The following is a 21,863-nucleotide window of genomic DNA, read 5'->3' as shown; positions in this document are numbered from 1 at the left end:
GAGCGGGCGGGCCGCGCTCCCACCGCGCTCCCACCGCGCCGCGCCCCACAAAAGTGCGGGGCTGCCGCGGCCGGGCCCAGCGCTGCCGCTTCCCGGGCCGGAGGGGCGCGGAGCAGCCGCGGGGCCGAGCGGAGCCGCTGCCGGGGGCGCTGCGCCGCGCCGGGTTTTTTATTTCCAATTTCTGATCGCAGCTGCATTTCCCTCCCTCCGCCCCCCCGCGCCGAGGAGGAGCCCCGGCTTTATGTGGTGCTGCCCGGGGAGCGCTCGGCGGCCGGGAAGTTCTTTGTGTCGCCGTCGCCTTCCTTTTTTTTTTTTTTTTTTTTCTTTTTTTTTTTCCTTTTTTTTTTTTTTTTTTTTTTGTGTGTGTGTTTAAATGTATAACTTCATGGGGCTGAACAGCACGGCCGTAGCTATTCAGCCCAATGTGTCCTGCACATGCAACTGCAAAAGGTCTTTGTTCCAGAGCATGGAGATCAGTAAGTACCAGTCCTGCTGCTCCCGGGGAGGGTGCGGGAGGTGCCCGGCTGCGGGAGTGCCCGGCGGCCCCGCCGCGGGCGGGGAACTTCCCGCGGGGGCTCCCGGGACCCTTGGCTGCGATGCGCTTTCCCGGAGTGCTTTTCCTCCCCCGCCGTGCCAGCCCCGCTCTCTCTCTCTCTCTCTCTCTCATCTGTTGCCGCTGGGATGTCGGTGCGGGTGTGACACGGCGCGGGCCGGGCCGCCGGAGCTGCCCGGGATCGGCCGCTCCCCGCCGGCTCCGGGCTGAGATCCCCGCTCCTCCCCATCGCGGCTCCATCACCGCCGCCTCTCGCCCTTCCCCGGTGCCCCTGCCCCGCGCCTTGCCCGCCCGCGGGGGTGATGCTGGGGAGCTCCCCAGCCTCCCCCGGGGATCTGCGCTACCCCCGTGTAAATCCCGCTCGCCTCGGTACCGGGGGCTCCGCGGGCCGGGCACCCGAGGAGGGTTTGTATTTGGGAACCTGTTCCCCCCGTCTCCAGCCCCTCGGGGCTTTTTGATCCGAAGGGCGATTTGGGTTTTTTCATTAATATTTTTCAGCCCTCGCAGAGTAGCAGTGAGGGCAGTGCCTGACCTAAATATTCACCACTTCTCTGTGTGCTCTTTCCCTCTTGGAAATGAAGTGCACGGAGGTGGGAGAGCAGGAATATTACTGCTGTGGGGAGAGGAATGAGTTGGGCTCTTTGGCAGTTTTAAGCAAATGGTATTTTCTGTAAAGGGAAGGTTTTCAAGGCATCCCAGAGCGGGAGGGTTGTCAGGATTGTACCCTGCTAAGCACCTCGTTCAGTGCCTTGAAATCCAAACCCTGCACAGCCTAATGCAAAATGGCCCAAAAGGAAAACTTGGGAAAGAGTCTGGATTTTGCATATATGCCTGGCACTGCGACGGGGCAGGCTGGCGCTCGGTGCGTGCAGGGAGAGCCAGCTGAGCCGTGCCTGTTTCTGCTAGCACAGGATCTGCCCCGTTACCTCCAGCGGGGCTGCAGAGCATCTGTCCCTTGCTATTTTGGATGGCTTTTGTCCAGCGTCGTCTGCCTTCTCCTTCCCCAGCTTCATCCTTGTTTAATTCAGGTGTCTGAGTCCCGGAGAAGGTCTGCAGGCATTTGTATATTGGGTACTAAAATGTGTTCATTCTGAATTTTAGCATAAACCATACCCTTTGTACTGTATGCACTTTTAATCTTGATTTAATCTCATTCGTGTTCAGACAAAACTAAGCTGGATTTGCCTGATTTTATTAACACTACTGGTACTGAATAGACCATTATTCTTCCCTGACTTTAACAGGCCGGGCTAGATGTGCATACCAATAGCAGTGTATAAATAATGAAGATACAGTTCTTTTTTGTGTCAGCCAGTTGCTGAACATAAACTGTGTCCCATAGAATCCCAAGGATGAGACTTTGTGTCTGAGCAGGGCTCATGGTTGTGCTAGAAGTTGTGAATTAAAATGTGTAATGTCTTTTGAAGAAAAAGCTTCTATTCCAGTCTAACTCTTGGCATGAGGTTTTGTTGGAACAACTCATGCTTTTAATTTCACTCTTTGACTTTTTAGAAATGGCAAAGTTTATAATTTTTCCCCCCATTTTGTCAGCATGTGAAAGGCTTGGTAAGAGGCAGGTGCTGCTTATGGATGGGAGGTGTGAGAGACAGGGAAGAGTGAATGACACCGGAGGAGACCTTGGATTGGGATGGGTGTTATTATAAATTATAAGTGGGATCCCCATGCCTGATGCTCCCGAGGTCCTTCCCTGCCTTGTCCCATGTCCTCTGTCAGCTCTGGGGTCCTGACACTCAAGTACTGAGTTCCCGTGAGCTCCCTTATTGCTGCCCTTCCTTATTTCATGTTGGAGTAGGTTTCTTATCTCCAGTGTTATTATTTATTTCCTGCTGATGGCGGGCAGCACTGGCTCACCTCTGTGCTACAGGAGAGCTCTGCTGGTGTTACCTGATCGCCTCCTGCACCTGGCTCCAGTGGAAAGGGCAGAGCTGAGCCTGCCTGAGATAAATTCATTCTACAGCGTTTTTCCTCCTCCAGTCGCTTGATTTTCGTGTATCTTTCTGACACGACTTTCAGGGAACCTCAGAGCAGCTACCACCAGATGCTCCTTAATTTTCCAGCCAAAATTTTCAGTTACCAGGCAGGAACGCTTCGGGAAAGTGGCACGGGGAGGAGGAACACGCAAACTCCTCTGATTTACAGCCCTCTAAATAGGTTAACTGTCCAAGCGATGCCCAGACCCCTTTTCCTCGCAGCCTTCATTCCGTATGGCGGCTGCGGCGCTGCGGCGGAGGCAGCAGCTGCTTTCTGTGTGTGGCGCTCCCAGATTAGGATTAGAACAGGGTTTTTTGGGGGCGGGGGCGCGAGTCTCGCCCGCCGCCGGGCTGCGGTGCCGATGTGCCGGGCGGTGCTGAGCAGCCAGACGGCTGCAGCAGCGGGCTCTAATCGCCTCGGCTGCCTCAGCGGGTCAGGGGTGAGCGGCGTGGCGGAGGAGGCTGTGAATAACCAATTATTGGGGCAGGCTCCGTGCCTGCCTCCCCACCGGTACCGGTACCGGCCCGGCATCCCGCGGGCACCGGGGCAGCCCTGCCCGAGCTGCCGGGGCGGCTCTCGGCACAGCCCCTGCAGACACTTTGATGGTGCAGGATGTTATCCGAGGCGTTTGGGATTTTTGGGACGTGTCCTTGCATCTCCCAGGATCGATGCCGATCCCCCAGCTGCAGCGCCCGTGAGAGCAGGTTCCTGGCCAAGCCAACACTTCTAGGTTTTCACATTCTTCGGTTGAATAACAAACCAAATTCATATGGCTCAACCAGGGATCACGTCTTCTTTCCACTTTCACACTGCTTTTCTGACAAATGCATTTCTTTCCTGACGCTCTGTCATCGGCAGTTATGGCTTGTTCCAGGGCACAGTGGATATGAGCCATGTGCTTCTTTATTCCCCCCCAAAGTTTTCCTCGTGGAGGGAAGCCAGAGCTGCTCCCAGCATTTCAGCAAGCCCGAAAGTGCTTGCACAGAGCATGTTCAGTTTGTGGCATCTCGGTTTGACCTCAGCCAAACCGGGGAGTTCCCTATGTCTGGCTCTGGTTGTGTGTCTGTGGTGAGCGCTGCTTTTTGCTGAGATCAGCATCCCAAGGTGTGATCCTGGAGGAGCAGAGCACGGCTGGCTTTGCTTACGGCGGCCCAGGAGCTGTGTGTGTGTGCCCTTGGCCATCCCAGGGCACCCAGGCTCTCTGCAGTCCCACCTTTCATAGCCAAGGAAAGGCCCGATTCCCTGAGCCTGGAGAGCACAGGGGTCTTTATTGAAATTGCAGTTTATTTGTGCCCTCAGGTAGTGATTTTGGTCTTAGTGTTTTATAATTGATGTGGAATGGGAGAATGGAAAGACACAGAGGGGGAAATGCATGGGAAATAGTCACACTTTGTTTTTTTCCTGTGGGTAACACCTGGATTGTGCTGTGCTGCACAGCGGGACCAGCACATGGCACCAGAGGTGATCCTGTATAATTGGAGGTGATCATTTATAGTGCCAAGTGGAGGCAAGACGTGGTTCATTCTTGCTTTTCAGTCAGTGTCAGGGTGTTTGCTGCAGCAAGTCCTGTTAGCTTGTGCTGTGGAGGGATCCTCCACCCCCTGAATGTTTGCCTCCGTAGTGTTTTCAGATCCTGGCTGTGAGAACACCAGAACCAAAGGGTGTGTGGAGAACAGCAACCATATTCTTTTCCTTAAAGCCAGGAATTCCCAAGGTAGGATCTGGGATTACCTCTAAATTTTTGAGATACTGAATTAGCTGCTGCCACTGCTTCCTTTGTGAATGCAGAGAAGAGCACCCACAAACACGTCCTTACTTTTATTTGCTGTTGCTCATCGAAGAAAGAATAATTTTATATTTCCCAGTTGAAAGTTGGTGGTTTGATAAATCCAGTTCTAGAATGAATTTGTAAATGTAAATTATAAGTGGAGAGACATGAGGAGACCTTTCCAAGGGAAGTACCAAACTACATGGTGTCACTAATAAAGGGTAATTACAATCCTGCTCCTTTCCTGAGTAACTCAGTGTACAGTCATGTCTGTCGATGTTTTTTCATTCAGGTAGCAGCCGCTGTCAGAATTTGCTAAGCCTAATTAGTGAAAAAAAAAGTTAATTTATTTGCAGTGGTGTCTCATGTGAAGACTTCCAACCAGTTTGCTTCCTGGAGGGAGATCCCGTCCTGGTGTGTGGTTTGCCTTATCAGATCCCTCCTGTTCTCTGACACACGGTGTGTCTGCTCCTGGCGGGTTCCATCAAAGGGACAGAGCCAGGCTGCAGAGCTGCTGGGGACGAGGTACAAGGGCCACTTCCCTGCAATGAATGGAGCTTGGTTCACGCCATGAGCACACTCACAGACGGCCATAGAGCACAGGAATCACTGGTGTCCCTGGGATGTTTTCAGGCAGTGTTCTTCCTGTCTGGGTGGCTGAATTGCTGGGTGGTTATTTGATAACTCTTTTGGGTGGCAGGAGGTAGGTCACTCGGGCAGCTCCCAGGTGAGGAAATGCATCCCAGACCTGCTCCGTCTGCGAGCGGCGCGGCCGAGCCTGAGCAGGGAGGAACAGGGAGGAGTTGTGTGGCTGCAGGATCTGACCCCTCACTTCCATCTTCCAGAGCTGGTCAGTGGCTGCTGCATTGCTGCTTCCTGCTGCAGGGAATGCAGTGGTGGTCTGGGAGCTCCTCCAGGAGCCATGGGTGAGTGAGGAGTGAAGGGGATCCTGGCGCTGAGCATGGGGGCAGCTCCCTGAGTGCCAGCACCTGGAACCTGGACACTGTGCTGGGAGCTGGAGAGACCCTGCACACACAGACACAGTGCTGGGAGCTGGAGAGACCCTGCACACACACACAGTGCTGGGAGCTGGAGAGACCCTGCACACACACACAGTGCTGGGAGCTGGAGAGACCCTGCACACACAGACAGACCCCTCTGGGAGCTGGAGAGACCCTGCACACACACACACACACAGAGACCCCTCTGGGAGCTGCAGAGACCCTGCACACACACATGCACACACTCACACACACACACACACACACACCTCTCTGAGGGCTGCAGAGACCCTGCACACAAGCACCACCAAGGGCTGACAAGTTTTCAGCACTTGAAGAGGTCTCAGGGTACTCTCTGTGTGTGTGCATGCAGGCATAAACACGTCCATGAAACTTAATTTAGTAATACAGGAAAGCGGCTCCAGTGAACTGGTTAATGAAGAAGGTGGTAACCAGAGAAAGGAGTTGTGGGGTTTGATCTTTTTTGATTTTTTTTTTTGTTGTTGTTGTTTGTTTTTTTTTTAAGCAGATAAATTTCAGGCATAAGAATTTATCGTTCAAATCAGAGGATTTGGGGAGCTATTGAGAGTAAAGAGAGCTTTGATGATTTGGCAAGGAATACAGCTTCTAAGGCAGCACTTTGATCTGCATTTTAAATGCTTCTTTGTAATGACAGTTTCACAATTTCTTTTCTCATTTTGAGTCAGTTTTGCAGAGGTATGTTTTGAGAGAAAATAGTAACAGCACACATTATTCTTGTTGGCTTTGGAGCCAGCTAGAACTTGTAGTTCATCCCAGATCTTTTGGCTACCGTGGTAAATTTATGATTGCACCAAAAAGGAAATTAGTAAGGATGTTAAATATTATCAAAGCTTTGCAAATCTTTTGAAATCTCTCCGGTGTGAAAACTAAACTTGCATTAGCATTTCTGCTGTGGTGTGTTGAACAGTGTTTATCCAAGCATCCACCTAATGCTGCAGGTTCCTGATTTAGCTTTTTTTTTCTTTCTGAAGGACACGCTACTGTTTAGCACATGCATCCTTTCAGTCTTGCATTGCAGCTGAAATCTTGGCTCTAAGGACTCGAGCTTTCTGAAAACAACCCTGCTGGGAACCTTTTCCCTTCCCTTCTATCTACAGCACCTCCTCAGATAAACTCTTGTTGGAGGGAGAAGGTTGTTGGTGCCTACATGTTCTTATACAAGAGAGCTTGTTGCATTAATTTATGTATTATGGAGAGGGGTAGGAATTGGGAATGTTTATAAGGTTTTAATATAAATTTTCCACAGCATCTTGAATGCAGTTTGGGGAGAGGTTTATACCTCTCATTGGAAATCAGCAGCCTCAAGCATGAGGACAAATAAGCAGGTTTTCCCAAATTGGTTTAGAGCTCTGTGGCAGCTCTTCTAGTGCTGGTTTTGGCCTCTCCTGGCTCTGATGAGCTGTACCAGGCTGGCAGCTCCCTGCTTGTGGGGCAGGTGTGTAAAACAGGGCACAGATTTCATTTGCAAGGTAAATGTGCCCAGGAAGTTGGGTCTTCAGTAGATGCAAAGGGTACTGGTAGGCCTTAGACAAATAGAGCTGTGTGTACATTTGGCTGGCATCCCTGCCAGGCAGTCAGTGCTGTGCTCAGTGGGGCGTTATCCCTGGTTCTGTCTCTCTGGTGCAGGGTGCTGCTTTGGAGCCTGTAGCCCTGAGACACGTCAGTCACCATCCCACTCAGGGATGCACAACCAGGGCACTGTCTGTGTTCAGGCTCAGGCTGGCATCCACTCCACCTTCACTTTTAGATTTTTTTTTTAACTAAATGCTGCTTTTTCACTGTGTACAGCGAGGCAGCAGTGCTAGAGGCTGTAACCCATCAGTGTCCCCTTTTCTCCAGGTACTCAGATTTCCCCTTTCTCCCTGTGCAGGAGTAGCTAATGCTCCATTTAGGAGGGTGTGTTCTTCCCTGTGTGTGGTGTGTGTTAGCGTGTCCCAGACTGTGGTGTTACGTAAAGACACCTTGCACATCTTTGGAAACTTGCCTCACAAGTTGTCAGTGTTGGTGGATGTCCACAGTGCTTTCAAGTGGTTCACACATTTGTGCTTGGTGTGTTCAGTCTCGCACATCTCTTTAATAAAATGCCTCAGACTGGGTAATTTTTCACTTGCAGGATGCATTCAAATCGTGCAGTTAGCAAGGAGAGTGCTCTTGCACATGGCAGTTCTCTGGACCATTTCTGAGACGCTGCTGGAGCCTGCAGAGCCCAGGGATTGTGCCTGTGATGGTTTGTGCTCTTCAGCAGGTGCAACAGGATTTCCCACATTTGCAAACTTGGCCCAAGCAGCCCAGCAAAGCAGAATTTAGCCTTGGCGGATGAAAACTGATTAACCCCCAGGCTTGGAGTGTACCAAGGATGAAAAAAGTTACTGGCACAAAAATCAAGGCTACTTTTCAAAGAATATGTGCAAGACATGGCTTGGGAATTTTTTTCCATCTCTTCATTCTGTCCAAGATGTAAAGTAGCTGGTTTGTTACTCTAACCCCCTACAAATGATTGTCAGTAATAATTCTGTAAAACTGTGAATCAACTCTGCATGACTTTGTGCAAATAGACTGAGTAATTTCTTTGTTCTTTTCTTCTTACTTTGTAATTGGAGTCTGTAAAAGCCCAAAGGTTTGGTCTTGTGGAAAGCATGATTCATTTATTGGTGTCTGTGCCGACTAGTTATCTTTCAGTAATTCCAGAGTGCTGCTACAAGCCAAGAGTGATTCATACATGGCTAAGTGCACAAACAAATGGGGTCATGGCCATCTGCAGAAACTTTTCTAATCTATTTATGGTATCGGAGAAAGAAGTGGGTGTATTAAGGATGATGGAATAGGTGTCAATTACATTAGTGACTATAACTGGTTAAGTAACGCTCACCATTACTCAAAACCACATCTGCTCCTTGCTGAAGATCACAACAGCAGGTCCTGTTTAAATGTTAACGCAGCTCTGATAGCAGAGATGGATTGAGTGTCTATCCTGCCTCCTGAGGAGCTCCCCATCCTCACAGCTCTTCTGCCTTCATTGACATTCAGACAGGGATCAGGAACTTGCACTGGGAATATTTGTAGTGGCAAAGTCTGTCTCTGGTGTTGCAGACCATGGTCACTGTAAGCTTCACACACAGAATTTGGCCTTAGACTTCACTTGTGTTGATGGTCAGGGTAGGGTTTGTAATTGGCAGAACATCTCAGAGTACTGCTGTGGTGGTCAGTTTTCATTACAAATGCATTTTCAGTGGTTTAAAATCATGAGGGAAGATGACCAGTATCTTACAGTGTGGCCTTTCTCTACTTCTGTCCCTTTTCACTAATTGTGAGAATTAATTCTCCCTTTGTAACTCCGATAACAGAGCATCTCTGGCTGCAGCTGTGTCAGAAGTGCTCTGGTCAGGTTTTGGGTTTTTGCTTTTAGGCTCCTGCCCTGCTCCGGGGTGGAGGAGCTGGGCTCAGGGCTGGAGTTGGTTGTGAGGAAGAGTTTGAGGTCAGCAATAGGGAACAGGACAAGGAACACTCCAGGTGCCCATGGTTGAGGGTCTCTGGTGGGCTCCCTCTAGGTCTCTGGTTGCCAGAGCCTGCCTGCTCATCAGCTTTGCATGCTGCAGCTGCTTTTGCACCTGAGACAGGAGGATACAACAAGATCTTGCCCTTGCAGAGCATGGAGTGGTCTCACAGTGTGTTAGAACCATCCCATGGATGGGTGTTGCTCATGATGAGGTTTGGAAGTGGCCGTGGCCTCGTCTCCCTGAGCCCTGGGAGACCTGGACAGTCACTGCTCAGTTTGATTTCAGAGGACTTGACTAGAACACAGAGCTCACAGACTCCAATTTCTGTAAACTGAATTTAGGCATCAGCACTGGCCAAAAATATGGGAGAATTTGGCAATGCATTGTTGTTGTCCTTTCGCTGATGTTTTGAGCACTGTGTTCTGCTGCACCCTCCCTGCATGTGCTCCCATGAAGGAGCTGGCTGACACCCTGAGTTCTCTGTGGAGGGGGAAGTGACCCAGACTTTTGCCCAAAGGACTGATGAGCCTCTCCTGATGTCTGAGCAGCTTTCTTCTCCTGCCCTTGCTTTACTTAAGTCAACAGATTGTGTAAGCCACATGCGAGATTTACCTGCAGGGCAAGTGGGAGAGGAGCAGTGCCATTTGGATGAATTCCCAAGAGACATCTAACCACCACTGAGTGCTCAGACTCACATTTCTGAGCTGAGTTCCACAACAGTCCTGAGCCTGCTCGTCGCCTCTTCCACCCTTCCCTCCGTGGCTTTGGCTGGATCCCGGTACCCAGGACAGTCCCGGGGATTTGCCGGCTGTGGCCGCTGGCTGGCAGCTCCCCTGCAGGCTGGGCTCTGTGCTGAGCAGGCTTGGAAATTCTCCCCCTTAGTGGTTTCTGTTTAATGTTATGATTGATGTTGTTATTTCTTACAAAAACAAGAGATCCCCCCCAAAGCAGAGCGCCTCCCACACTCTCCTGCCTTTCCCACGGTGCTGAGGGTACGTGGGGCTCACCTTGGAGCCCTGCACTCTCTTTATGAGGTGAAACCCACAGCTCAGCAGCTGAAATGGCCATGGCTGGGCCTGCCCTTGGTGCCTGGAACCAGGCTGGATTGCCATGTGCTCCTCACAGGTATTTGTGCAATGAGACCTCGACAGTCAGCGGCTGTCGGTGTCCCCTGAGCTGGCTTGGCCGCAAGCGCTCACTGAGGGCAGATGTCTTTCCTGGAGGGACAAGTCCTGCTCCTTCTGTGTTGTTTTCATTATTTCCACCATGATTCCACTTTACCAAGGGTGGTCTCTTGGCTTCAGTAGCTCAGGGTAGCATCTACAGATTAGGCTGTTCATCACTGAGCTCTGAAAGTGCCTCGTCCTGCTAGGTGCTCTCTTTAGGACACTGAAGAAACAACATGATTGATGGGCACTTGCTTCACACAATTCAGGGAAAATTTATCTTAAATTTCAATTATTTTCCACGTAATAAGCAGGAATCTCATTTTTGTTGTTACACTTACATTGCTGTAATGGGACTTTGCTTGAATGGGAAGATGTGTTTTCAAATTCAGTGTTTCCAACTGCTGAGACACTCAAGGTGTGTAACACTTAATGGTACTGATCACTGGTGTGTAATGCAATCAGGGTTTATGTTTCTCTGGTGTGACTTATTCATAGCAGTATATACTGCTGCACCTTCCTCAGCTTTTTCTGGGAATGCAGGTGCTGGCTGTCCTGTCAGCTGATGAGCCAGAGGTGGGCTCAGAAACAAGGAGAGGGGGCAGAGGTCTCTGATGGGGATCCTGTGCCAGGTGCAGAACAAACTGCAGGGTTACAGACACATTCTGTCCTGCTGATAGCTTTTAATCCTCATCGTTCTCATGGGTTTTCTTGATAAATACACTTTTCAACCTCCACTGAGTTGCCATCCAGGCCTGAATTGTAAGGAACAATAAACATAATGGAGAGACTCAATTTAATAGATTTCGCTACGAGCTTTTTATTAGTGCAGCTTTTTAAAAAAAAGAAGGAAAAAGAGATGACTGCATTTATTTACTTGAAGTGCAGAAAGCAGCTCTTTGAAATCCAAGGGAAGCGTGCCTGAGTGGGCTCAGTTCAGCTGGTGGCTGTGGGGTGAGGGAAGGATCCATCCTGCTGTGCTGGCCGGTCTGGAATGGGTTAACAGTGCGTGCAGATGTTCAGGAATTCCTCTTTTGACTTGACCGTGGGGTTTTGCTGCTCTTGAGAGCACAAGTGCACTCCAGTCACAGCAGGTTCGTGGGTTTGGAGATGCCTTTCATCTCTCCTGTTCCTGCTGCATGCCTGGGAAGGGATCACGCCGTATCTTGCTGCCATGTGTCTTCCTTGGTTGTGTTTCTAGAGATTTGCAGACCCACATAAAGCATCCATTAAATTAAGCAGAATGGCCTTTAGAAAGCTACGTTTCGAGTGGAAGAAATGCTTTATGTAACATAGGGGTATGTGAGGGGACCTAAATACAAGCTTAAATTGGCTGTTACGAAAATAGGTATAATTGGGTTTTTGCACAGTGATTTTACAGCTCCTGAGTTTAATGTCCTGGTGAAATCCTGCATCCAGTCCACGTGCAGCTGAGGAGATGGGGGTTGAGCAGCCTGAGGAATGGGGCTTGTTCTAGGAACGGCCTTGCCCTCGATTGCAAAACTGGACATACCTGTCGCTGGCTGGGGCTCTGCTGTGTCTGAGAGGTGTCTGCAGTGAGGTGGTTCCTCTCACCTGTGTTTGCCCTCCAGCCTCTCCCCTCAGCTGCCCCATGTCGGGGCAAGGGGCATCTCCCACCGTGGCTGTAACTGCTTGCAGGTGAAAGATGCAGCTGTACCCTCCTAGCTGGGCACGTGCCAGGTGCTGCAGCTTTGTTTTCCAGCCAGATCAATGCAGTTCGTTGGAGTCGTTGGGTAATTTAGTAGCTGGAGGCGCTCCTGTGGGCTTGGCGTGGGAGCCACTGCCTGGCTTCCCCCTCGGGAGGGCTGGCAAGGGTTTCCCTCTGAACCCCGGCTCCCCCAGCTGCGTCCGGGCACAGGGGATGCTCTGGGGTCGTGGTGCAGCCATTCTGGGACCAGGAGCCTCAGGAAGTGGAGGATATCACATTTTGACCTTGCATCCTCATATTAATCCTGATGGTTTTTCCTGTTTTAATATTTAAAGCCTTTCCATTCTTCTGTCTGGGGAGACAGAGTATTGGCTCTCCTGGGTAAAGATTGACACATCCTCTTTTGGAAAGCTCATCCCAAACCAGGTTTTCTTCATAGAAATCAAGGTGCCTTCAAATCCTGTGGCAGGATTTGGAAGAATATTTTTTTTATTTGGTCTATCTCAGTTAGGCCTGAGAGCTGGTTTCCGTTCTGGCTTACTAAGGTCTTGCAAGGATGAAAAAAAAATCTGTTGCTTTCCTTGGAGTCTCTTAGCCAAGGCATGGAGGAAAGCCTGGAACTGCGAGACAGGGCGGAAAAAGCTGAGATGGTATTTGCTGCTTCTTTGAAACTATCCCTTTTTAATTGTCTAAACGGCATTTCAAAGAAAATCTCTGCTCTTCTCTATGTTCTTCCAGCATTACAATTCTATATAATCACTTTTCTTTCTCTAAAAGAATAGAGCGTGATTTTTTTTTTTTTTCAGAAGGGAGAAGGGATAAATTCCAGATGTTGCTGGGATACACTTTTTGCCTCTGTTTAATGTCTAGTGGCTTTCAGTAAATATGCTGCAAGAGGTGGGGCTGGTGTTTTTATTCCAGGACAAATCATCTACAACAAATCCCATCTGCTGATGGGGGAGAGCATCTCCTGGGTGTGACCTGGTGGGGTTGGAGCTGATTCTGCCAGAGGCTGAGGCTGGCCCAGGTGCTCCTTTGGGGTCTTTGCCCTTGGTCACTCCTGGTCTTCAGGCTGCCCTTCCCACAGCACTGCCCAGCTCCATGAGCACAGGGGTGGTGACCCTGGCGTGGGAGTGGGCACTTCTGCTCTAAACTGGCACAGGGCGTTTTGGGGAGCAGCTCTGCTCTGCAGGCAGCCCTGGCTGGGTGAGGGCTGTCACATCCTCTGTGCTGTCCCGTGTGGGGTGCTCAGTTTGGCAGGACTCTCCTGGCAAGCCAGGCTTTTTGGTGCAGGTGGTTCAGCCCAGCAAAGAACATCCAGCTCCTGGATCCAGAGCTCTGCAGATGGGCAGCCCTTTTCCCTCCTTCCCTGCCTTTTCAGTGCAGGCCATGCTCGTCCCTGCTCTGCAGCCTTGCAGGCTGAGGCAGCAGTGATTTTCCAGCATGTGTTGCACAGAGGCGTTGTGGGACCAACACAGCAGCTCCGTTCCCTGTTTCATGTTTTCACCTGTTTAGGCAAAGCACATCCCTGCTTTGTTGGCAGCCTGTCGGGTTGCACAAACAGTGTAAGACAAAACCACGAGCAGGTGTTGGTCCAGCCAGGGTAATTACTGGTTCCATGGTAGGCAGAGAGGCTGAGCCACCCTTCCCATGGAGCTGTCTGGCAGCGCTGCGGCTGCACAAGGGCTCCAGGCACGGCCCAGCCACTCCCTGCCTCTCTTCCCCGCTGCCGATTGCATAAAAAAAGTTTATGCATATAAGGAGGGAGGGAGGAGAGCTGAGGGTGGCTCTGGTCAGGTTTAAAGCACCGACTTTATGTGCCAGTTCTCATTTGCATTTAAAAAGTTGGCAAATGCATGGCTGAACCTAAAGGGCAGATGTGAGGATGGGAGAGGCGGGCGTGCTGAGAGAGAGAGAGGGGAGAAGCAACATCCCAAAATCTTGCCTGACTTCAGAGGGTTCAGGCTGGCTTCTCCCACACATCCCAGACCATGGCCAAACATCTTGGATGAGACGTGATGGGGAGCACATGCCCACACGTGCACGGGGTGTCACGCTCCATCACCTGGGCTGTGGAACAGGGAGGGGAGAGGCATTGCTTTCTACCCTGTTGGAAATTTGGCCAGAGAAAAGCTGATCCTGATCCAGCCAGCTGCATGCACAGGGTCTTTTTCTCAACCTCTAAATTTCCTTTGGACTCCCACCCTTTTGGGTCTCCCAAGCCATTTTGGCATCCACTTTTTCTCAGACTCTACATTTTACTTTTGGGACTCCCACCCTTTTTGGCCTGCAGTCTTCTTTTGGCCTTTCACTCCTTTCCAGCCTCCCACCCTTTTCCAGGCTTTGTGCAGTGAGCTGGCTGAGCAGGAGCAGGAGGAGGAGGTCCAAGCTTGTTGCCACACGTTGGTGTTTGGCTCGGCAGAATTCCTTTCTTTCCTTTCCTGTCACGCTCGGTGTCGGTGCCCGTTCCAGCAGGGTGCTGGTGGTGCTGCCCATGGGCCTGGAGGCTCAAGGCTGCCCATGTGCATTCAGGTGACACCTCATGTGTGCAGGCCCACTTTGGAACACCTGCATGTGAACCATTTAAATCAGTCTGGCTTCCCATCAGTTAGCCCAGCCTGCGACCCGTCGTTATTTAGCTGCTGCAGTAATTTACAGCGACTGTCTGATCCTTAATCTTTTCCTGGGATTAAAAAGCTGGTTTTCTCTGTCCTCCCAGGTGCATGGAAAGTAACTTTGTAAAGCTTTATGTGAGAGCAGTGATGTGCTGATGTATCCCTCGAGCCTGCTGTGTTGCTGCAGAGGCAGGCGCCGTGTGAGGAGCAGGCCGTGTGTCCGTGGCCCTGTGTGACTGCCTCCCTCCTCCCTTGCTCTCAGGGTAAAGGCCACTTTTATAGGCCAGTAGGGCTCCTGAAGGTCAGACTGCACTAATTAGTACCAATTAACCATTATCAGTGGCAGACAGTTCTTACAGGCTTCATAAAAGAACCCTGTATGTGTTTCTCTGGCGAACCTCCTGCGGGATGCAGAGCTCCCAGCCAGCCCAGAGTGTCTCAGCTTGCCAGGCACTGGGGAGGATCCATGTCCTGTAATCCCCTCAGTGTTGCAGGCAGTCACACAGTGATGGGCGAGAGAGAAGTCATGAGTTGTCTTTTGTTGCAAACTTTTTGCTGCCTTGTTCTCCTCACTTGAAAACACATCTGCTGGGCTAGAAAATACAACTCCTGGGGTGTTGTGCAAGATTTTGCTGTGGCTCTTCCTCCTCAGCACTGCACAGCCACTGCCCCCGCTGTGGGCATGGGGTGTCAGGAGACCCTGAGCTTTCAGCAGGCTCAGCTGCATGTGGGGCTCAGCTCTGTGTGTTTGCAAGGAGACAGAATGGGATAAACAGTCCAGCAATGCCTTGAAGTGCAGAGTGCTGTCCTGGGCCGTGGACAGGCAGCCTGGCACTGTTGGATGTGGCAGGGAGGTCTCTGGGGTGGGCTGAGTGATCCCAGAAACTTCACAAACCTCTGTGAGGCTTTGGCATTGCCATCAGGAGAGATCAGGAGAGCATCCTGGGGGAAGCAGGGGAGAGAGGAACGGGACCTTGTGTGGCAATGTTGGTGTGGGAGAAGCACGTGGGGTCAGGATCCAGGAGCGGTGGCACCTCTGGCACTGCTGGCCTGTGGAGATGGTGGGAGCAGGTGATGCTGGCCAGGGGAGCTCTGCCAGGACGAGTCCCCAGAGGGGAGCTGGGGTGTGTGTGCAGCCGCTGTGGTGGCTCCCATCACTGACGGATCCTTTCTGTTTTTCTTTCAAATGTCTCCAGGCACTGAATGTTTAGGTCGCACCTTTCCAGGTAAACTGGGTAAGTGAAGTATTTCAAGAGTTGCCAAGATCTAATTACGAAGGCTGATTGCATGATTGCAGCTGCTGTACCGTAAACACCCCGGGTCCTGCTCCACGCCACGGGTGGGACATTGCTGGCCCCCAGAGCAGCAGGTACCTGCTCCTCTGCCCCACAGGGGGATGCAGTGGTGTCTGCAGAGGCTGACTGTGCAAACCTGCTGTTCTTTGTCTGTCCATACCTGGCTGCACTTTGGTAATCCTGGGTGGGATTGTTTTTTTCTGCTGTTCAATGTAGAAATGTGTTCAAAAGATGAGTGTCATTTTAAGCACCAGCACTCTTTCGTTTGCTGCTGCTCTGGCAAACTGATGAGCAGTGTTACACTGAGGAAAGAGACTTTCACTCGATTTTATGGAAGTAGTTGACATCCTGAACCTTTTTAAGTCATGGGATGTGGGACCTCAGCTGAGTGTGGCCAGGGATGCTCATGTTCAGCACAGACAAAACTAGGTGTTGGAAGCCCTGTTAAACCAGGCTCCTGGATCTGAGCTGAACCTGTTTGCAAAAGAGCTTTTAAAAAGACACTGCTATAGTGTTTATGGGTCTGTCTCTCAGTTTAGAATTGAGTTTATGACAGTACCTCAAGACTAAGGTGTCTTTGCTCAAATGTGGTGTCCCAAGCCTTCTGGGGAAGAACCAGCTAAATAAATTGTTAACAAGTGGTGAATGAATGATTTTAATAAATGGCAAATCAATTGCTATAGAGCCTAGAAAGTCAATAGAGCTTATGACCTTGGCTTATAACCACACTCCGATCCTTAACATGCCTATAATGCCTACAAATCATTCATTATGCTTTTATCAAGCATCAATTAGTAAAAGTCAAAATCTAAAATAAGAGGGAAAAAAAAATTATTTCAGTTCCTTTATTTCAAGCCTGGTGGCACAATTTGGTTGCACAGCAGGATAGCCCTTGCTTATGCAAAAAAGCTGTGAGACACCACCGGTCCCCCAGCAGCGATATCGTTATCGTGGTGCAGACATCAGGCAGGGGAACCACGGGAGCCTGAGGCTGGGATCAGCCTCGGAGCTGGGACACTCACACCAGCCCCAGGGAAACTGTCCTGCAGCACTCAGGGGTTGATTTACATTTATTTTATATTAATGCTGTAAGATCTCGGCAGATCAGGCGGGCAGGGGTAGTGGTGTGTCCCAGTGCTCTGAGGGGCTGCTCGGGGCGTTTTCGCTCCAGCAAAAGGTGTTTGGCTGTTGCTCCGTGGTTGTAAAACTCACACCCGTTTTCTTGTGCTGTGATTTGGGAAAGTGTGTGAGCGGGGATGTGCTCGAGCTGTGCTGCTCTTCCTGCTCTCCCTGGTCTTCCCATTTTGTGTGTGTGTGCTTGTGCCTCGGGGAGGGAGGCAGAGATGCAAGTGAAAACATGTGGTTTTCTTAGAATAGAAATAACAGAAAATTAAGTATAATTTTTGTTTGTTGTAGAGTCATTCCCTGCAGTCTCCAGTTGTTTGCTCCTTTGCTGCACTCCTGTACTCTTTGGTTGTTTTTTTTCATCTCACCAGATGGATGCTGTTTGGAGTGTGCTGCAGGACACTCCAGTGATCTTGCTGCGGGGTTAATTGTGCGCCCAGCGAAGAGCTGTGCTTGCAGACATCAGTGCATGCCCAGGCTTCTGAGAGCCCAGCCTGCCAGACGGGGCTGCCTCTATCAGACGGCTTTTTGCCTCCCTTTGTTGTCTGGGTCCTTGTCTGCAGCTCCAGCCTGGGCCGGCATTCCCAGACATCGCCACCTCCACCACCCGCGTCCTCCCGGAGTCCTGGTGCTGCCTGCAGGGCCAGAGCTCAGGGGGAGATGCCCCTGCCCGTCCCAGAGAGATGCCCCTGCCCGTCCCAGAGATGCCCCTGCCCATCCCTGTGCCACCTGGGTAAAGCCCTGCACGTGGTGGGTCAGAACACCAAACCTGGGCAGGGAGCAGCACTGCCTCCCTCAAGGGAGGTTTGGTTTTCATTGAGGTTTGTTCTCCTGAGTTTTTAAGGTATTCCACCATCTCCTTGGTAACTCCTGGGTGTCTGTGGTGTGGATGTCAGGCTCTTGGATTCCTCTAAATGACTTGTGGGTCCCTCTTGTGCCTGCTGGGAGGGAACGGTTTGGCGGAGCTGCAGCCTCTGCCCAGATCTGTGCACTGGGGCATGGTCAGGCACCGCTGTGTCCCCTCCATGGGGAGTAAAAGAAGAGGTGCTGCAGTTTCTGGTGGATTTTGTGTTAGCCCTCCTGCTTCTCACAGAGAGTGGCTTGGAAACGGGTACAGAGGGGGAAGGAGAGAATGTCCTCAACAAATGGCTAGTCATCTTATTTAGGAGGAGATGCATTCCTTGAACTCTGTAAAATCAAAGGGCAGGGTGGAGGGTTTACAACAAGCAAAATTCACATAGCTGAACGTGTAAGTACATGAAATTACATGATTTCTTAAAAGTTTGGGTGAATTCTGGGAGAAGCTGGGTCATGCTCTGCATTCACTGCAATGTGAAAATGCCAATGTGCACTATTCTTTATTTTATTGTTGTGGGTTTGGGTATTTTGTTATATTAGTCCTAAATGCATTTGTTTCCATAGCTGCACACTGCTGATAAAAATCCCAGTGTGGGATCTCTCATTCTCCCAGTGCATGTGCACCAGAAATAAATCCCAGGCAGTTGTCAGGAGAGGAGCTGCTGCCATGGCAGGTGCCAGGCTGTGAGGAGGGTCTGGCTGACCCTGCTGAGGCTCCAGGTGTGTGGCATCTTGCCTTGGTGTCCATCCACTGTCCTGCCACAGCTCCTGGCTCTGTTGATGCCTCACTAGTCCCAGGGCCCTGGAGCACTTGGGGAAGGAGTTGCCAGTGATGTTTTGGAGATGGGGCAGGAAGCAACAGATGCAGGGGGAGAAGAAAGTCCTCGTCCCTCACCTTTTTGCTGTGTAAGGTGTGGAAGTGGTGAGGTGTGCTGGTGAAGGATTGGCATCTGGTGGCTACCAGGATACTGAAACTCCTCTCGTGCTCTGAATTCCCTGTATTCACCATCAGCTGTTTGTAAATCACCTCTCATCAGAAGGAGGTGGGGATTTAATAGCTGCTTAAACAGTCTCAGTTGCTGGGTCTGGTTTTGGTTGGTCTCAGGCTGTAACTCCAGAGCTCCAGCCTGGAGCTGGCAGAAGGAGGTGAGGGATCCCTGCAGTGCCTGAGGTGGCTGCTGGCTGTGCCCAAGGTTGCAGGGTCCCTGTGGAGGGGTGCCGTGGGCCAGTGAGTGTCACAGGGTGCTGGGCTGAAGCACATCTTCCAGGTATTTACCTTTCCTCCAAGAACAGTGAAACAAAAGGGTTTTGTTTAGCCCAGAGTTCTGATCTGTGGGTTCCCAGGTTTGCCTGCAGCCCCACTCTGTGCTGGGTGTGCTCGGGGCTGCTCCTCTGCCTGTGCTGGCATGGCCAGGGTGTGGAATCACCCCAAAACCTTACCCTGGGGGCACATGGGGGTGATTCCCCTCACTGCTCTGCCAAGGCTGTCCTTAACTCCCCCTGAATGCTCTCTCTCCTTTAATGCATCTTTTTAAGTACTGGGTAATAGTGTTTTCTTTCTGGCAGAGACAAACAAGGGCTTTTAATAGGTCTTTTATTTTCTCCTGGCAGTAACCTGCCATTAGCTCCAGCATTTATTTAGGGTATTTATATTTTTATATGTGGGGACCTCAACACTGGGAAGCCAAGGGGTTTGATCAGGGTCACCCAAGAAATACGTGTTAAAGCTGGGACTTTTTCTGAACGCTGAGCTGACCTCTAGGCTTGGCAGAGAGGGAACATCTTGTTTGTCCCCTTTTAACTGAGCCAGACAGGGAAAGCAGAAAATCAAGGCTCTGTGGAAGGAAGCATATATTTAATTTGTGCTGTTTCCTGTGGGCAATCCATGCAGGGCTCGATGGCAGGATCTCTGCGTTCAGGAGCGTGAGGATGCTGCGTGCGGAACACACGGAGGCAAAGGAAATAAAGGAAATCTGACGGGCTGCTTCACCTCCGCGGGTTCCAGCGGCGCTGGGAGGTGGAAGCTGCCCTGCAGACCCTGCAGACCGAGTGCTGGGGAGGCAGGGCAGGCTGTGCTGTGCCGTGCTGTGCCGTGCGTGCCCCCTCCCCGGCAGCGGTGCGGGCGCTGCAGCTGGGGCTGCCCCGCAGCGCCTCTGTGCCCGCCTTGTGTGAGCAGCCCCAGTGTGCCGGAGCACAATGCTCCCTTCACTCCCCGGCAGACTGGAGGTCTAGACGCTCTCCCTGCCTTTTGTTGTCAGGGTCACAGGTTAGGGAGCGTTCCCAGCTCCTTTTTCCCTGCGCCGATCGGGGATCGCTGCCCGCACGGGGAGCTGCGCCGGGGCGCCCCTCCGGAGGGAGTCACCCCGCTACCCAAACACACTCAGACTTCAAATTATTGTGGCAGCTCCCAGAGAGAAATGTGCCTTTGAAAGGCAGCCCGGATCACCCCCACTCCAGCTCTTGCCGGCACAGATGCTCAGCTGACACCAGCTAAATAGAAACCTTTTAGCTCTTGCCAGTAAGTCTGGAGCAAACTGCCAAAAAGCATCGAGGACCAAGACACAAAACCAAGTCAGGCCCGAGCAAAGTACTTGCAAAGGAAGGATGGAACTGATGTGTTCTGTCTCTTGATCTTTAGCACATGAGGTGCTTCAGTTTCTGGGTTGGTTTTTTTTTTTCCCTAAATACAATGGTGGCATTTTAAAGGTTTTCAGATAAAAAGTAATTCCCCTAGCAACAAAGGGAAGGTTTTTCCCTTAGTGCAGGCTTTTTTAAGCATTTCTGAAATTTTCCTTCCCCCTTAAAGACAAGTTTGGCTGAAGGAGACATTTTTAGTGGCTTTTAGACACATTTAGAGATGGGACTTGTACCTGTGATGTTTCCCCTGCCCCAGCCCACCCCTGTCAGCCTTGCCCTGGCTGCAGCCCCTTGTCTGGAGAAGGGAGGTGTAGAGGAGGAAATGGTTTGATAAAGAAGTTAGGAACAACTTTTTTCTTCTTCCTGGCAAGAAGACATAACAAAAAAATTGGCAGGTTCATGCTTTTTAATATTGAATTAAAATCTATTAAATAGTCACAGGGAGCCAAAACCTGAAATTGCTGTTAGGCACTGGTCTTGGTGAAGTGAAATGCTTCTGGATCTGGCTCACTTCTGCATTTTGTGTGTGTGTGTGTGTGTTTGTATCGTGTGTGAAGAACGAGTCTATGAGGCTCAGATAGAGGTTTTAAATAGCAATAATGCTGGCAGCTCTTTCTCCCTGAATCCAGGGCTATTATGTGTCTGGCTCTTGCCAACATGAATTGCAGAGGAAGTTCATGTGAACTCCCTGGCTGATTTGACAGCTGCACGGCCATGGTGGGTTCAAAGCCCAGGCACTGTTGAGCAGAAGTAGTGACAATTTTTTGGTGTTTCTTCTTTTCAGAGGGTGAGGATGGACCAGGGGAGCCTGTTTCCCACCCCAGTCCTGGCACAGGCAGGGACGGGCACATTTAGCTGTGGTGGCCCAGCTTCTTCCCCAAAGCTTTATCTGTGGTCCACATGCACTCTCAGGGGGATGTCACTGATTTGTGCTGCCTGGGGGACATGAGGGGGACACAGACCATCCCACCAGCAGTGGTGGAGACCACAGAGCCCCCAGACCTGTCCCTGTGGGAATCCTGGTGCACCTGTGTGCAGAAGTTTGGGGTTGATTCCTCTGCAAGCCCACAGTGCAGCGAATGGTGCTGCTCGTACAGGGCGTGGGGGGAAATAATGGTACATTAAACTCTCTGTAAGGGAAGAAAAGCATCCAGCCCCATTCTTTACTGCTCATTTTGGTAATTTCTTCCAGATAACCTACACATCTGTGTCAGTGCAATTAAAGCAGAAATTCTGTCTAATGAACAGTTGTAGCCCTTGGGCTATTGCGGAATGAACAATGAAGTTGGAAACAGTCTTATTAAAATAATAATTAAGAAACAAGGGTTGGGAGACAGAGGGAGGTGCAGATGAGGTGGTGGTGGGATGTCACAGGGTGAGGAGCAGAGAGGAGCTGGATTCAGGCTGGTTCTGGACTGCCAGGGGTGGCTCCCACCGTGACCCTGCCCTGTGGAAGGGACTGGGCAGTGAATTGGGCCCAGGGCTGGGCACAGGGCCGTGCCAGGGACACTTGGCTGTGCCATGTCACAGCACAGCAGTCTCAGGCCAGTCTTGCCCTGGGGTGGAAGTGTTGGCCTGCAGTGCCTGTGGCCTGGCCCTGTCACGGCAGCGTTTCCCGTCCTGTTCAGCACATCAGTGATTTTGC

At 51.0% G+C, this 21,863-nt stretch overlaps 1 protein-coding gene across 3 annotated transcripts in view; it reads left to right on the top strand.

Annotated features, from left to right (window-relative positions):
- The first annotated feature begins 332 nt into the window (after positions 1-332).
- Positions 333-21,863, top strand: part of PMEPA1 (prostate transmembrane protein, androgen induced 1) — a 39,576-nt gene continuing 18,045 nt past the window's right edge. The window contains exons 1-2 of one of the 3 annotated variants that reach the window (XM_064729712.1): positions 336-476; positions 15,500-15,538. In XM_064729712.1, coding sequence (XP_064585782.1) covers positions 374-476; positions 15,500-15,538 — 142 coding nt within the window. In that variant the 5' untranslated portion in view covers positions 336-373. Of the gene's footprint in view, positions 477-15,499; positions 15,539-21,863 lie in introns of all 3 variants that reach the window. The other 2 variants (XM_064729711.1, XM_064729713.1) reach the window with 2 other exon arrangements.

The sequence above is a fragment of the Zonotrichia leucophrys genome, chromosome 20, assembly GCF_028769735.1.
Source record: "Zonotrichia leucophrys gambelii isolate GWCS_2022_RI chromosome 20, RI_Zleu_2.0, whole genome shotgun sequence".
In the NCBI taxonomy this organism is placed as follows: Eukaryota; Metazoa; Chordata; class Aves; order Passeriformes; family Passerellidae; genus Zonotrichia; species Zonotrichia leucophrys.
The sequence above is the reverse complement of the archived record's forward strand: the minus strand, read 5'-3'. Positions and strand labels throughout refer to the sequence as shown.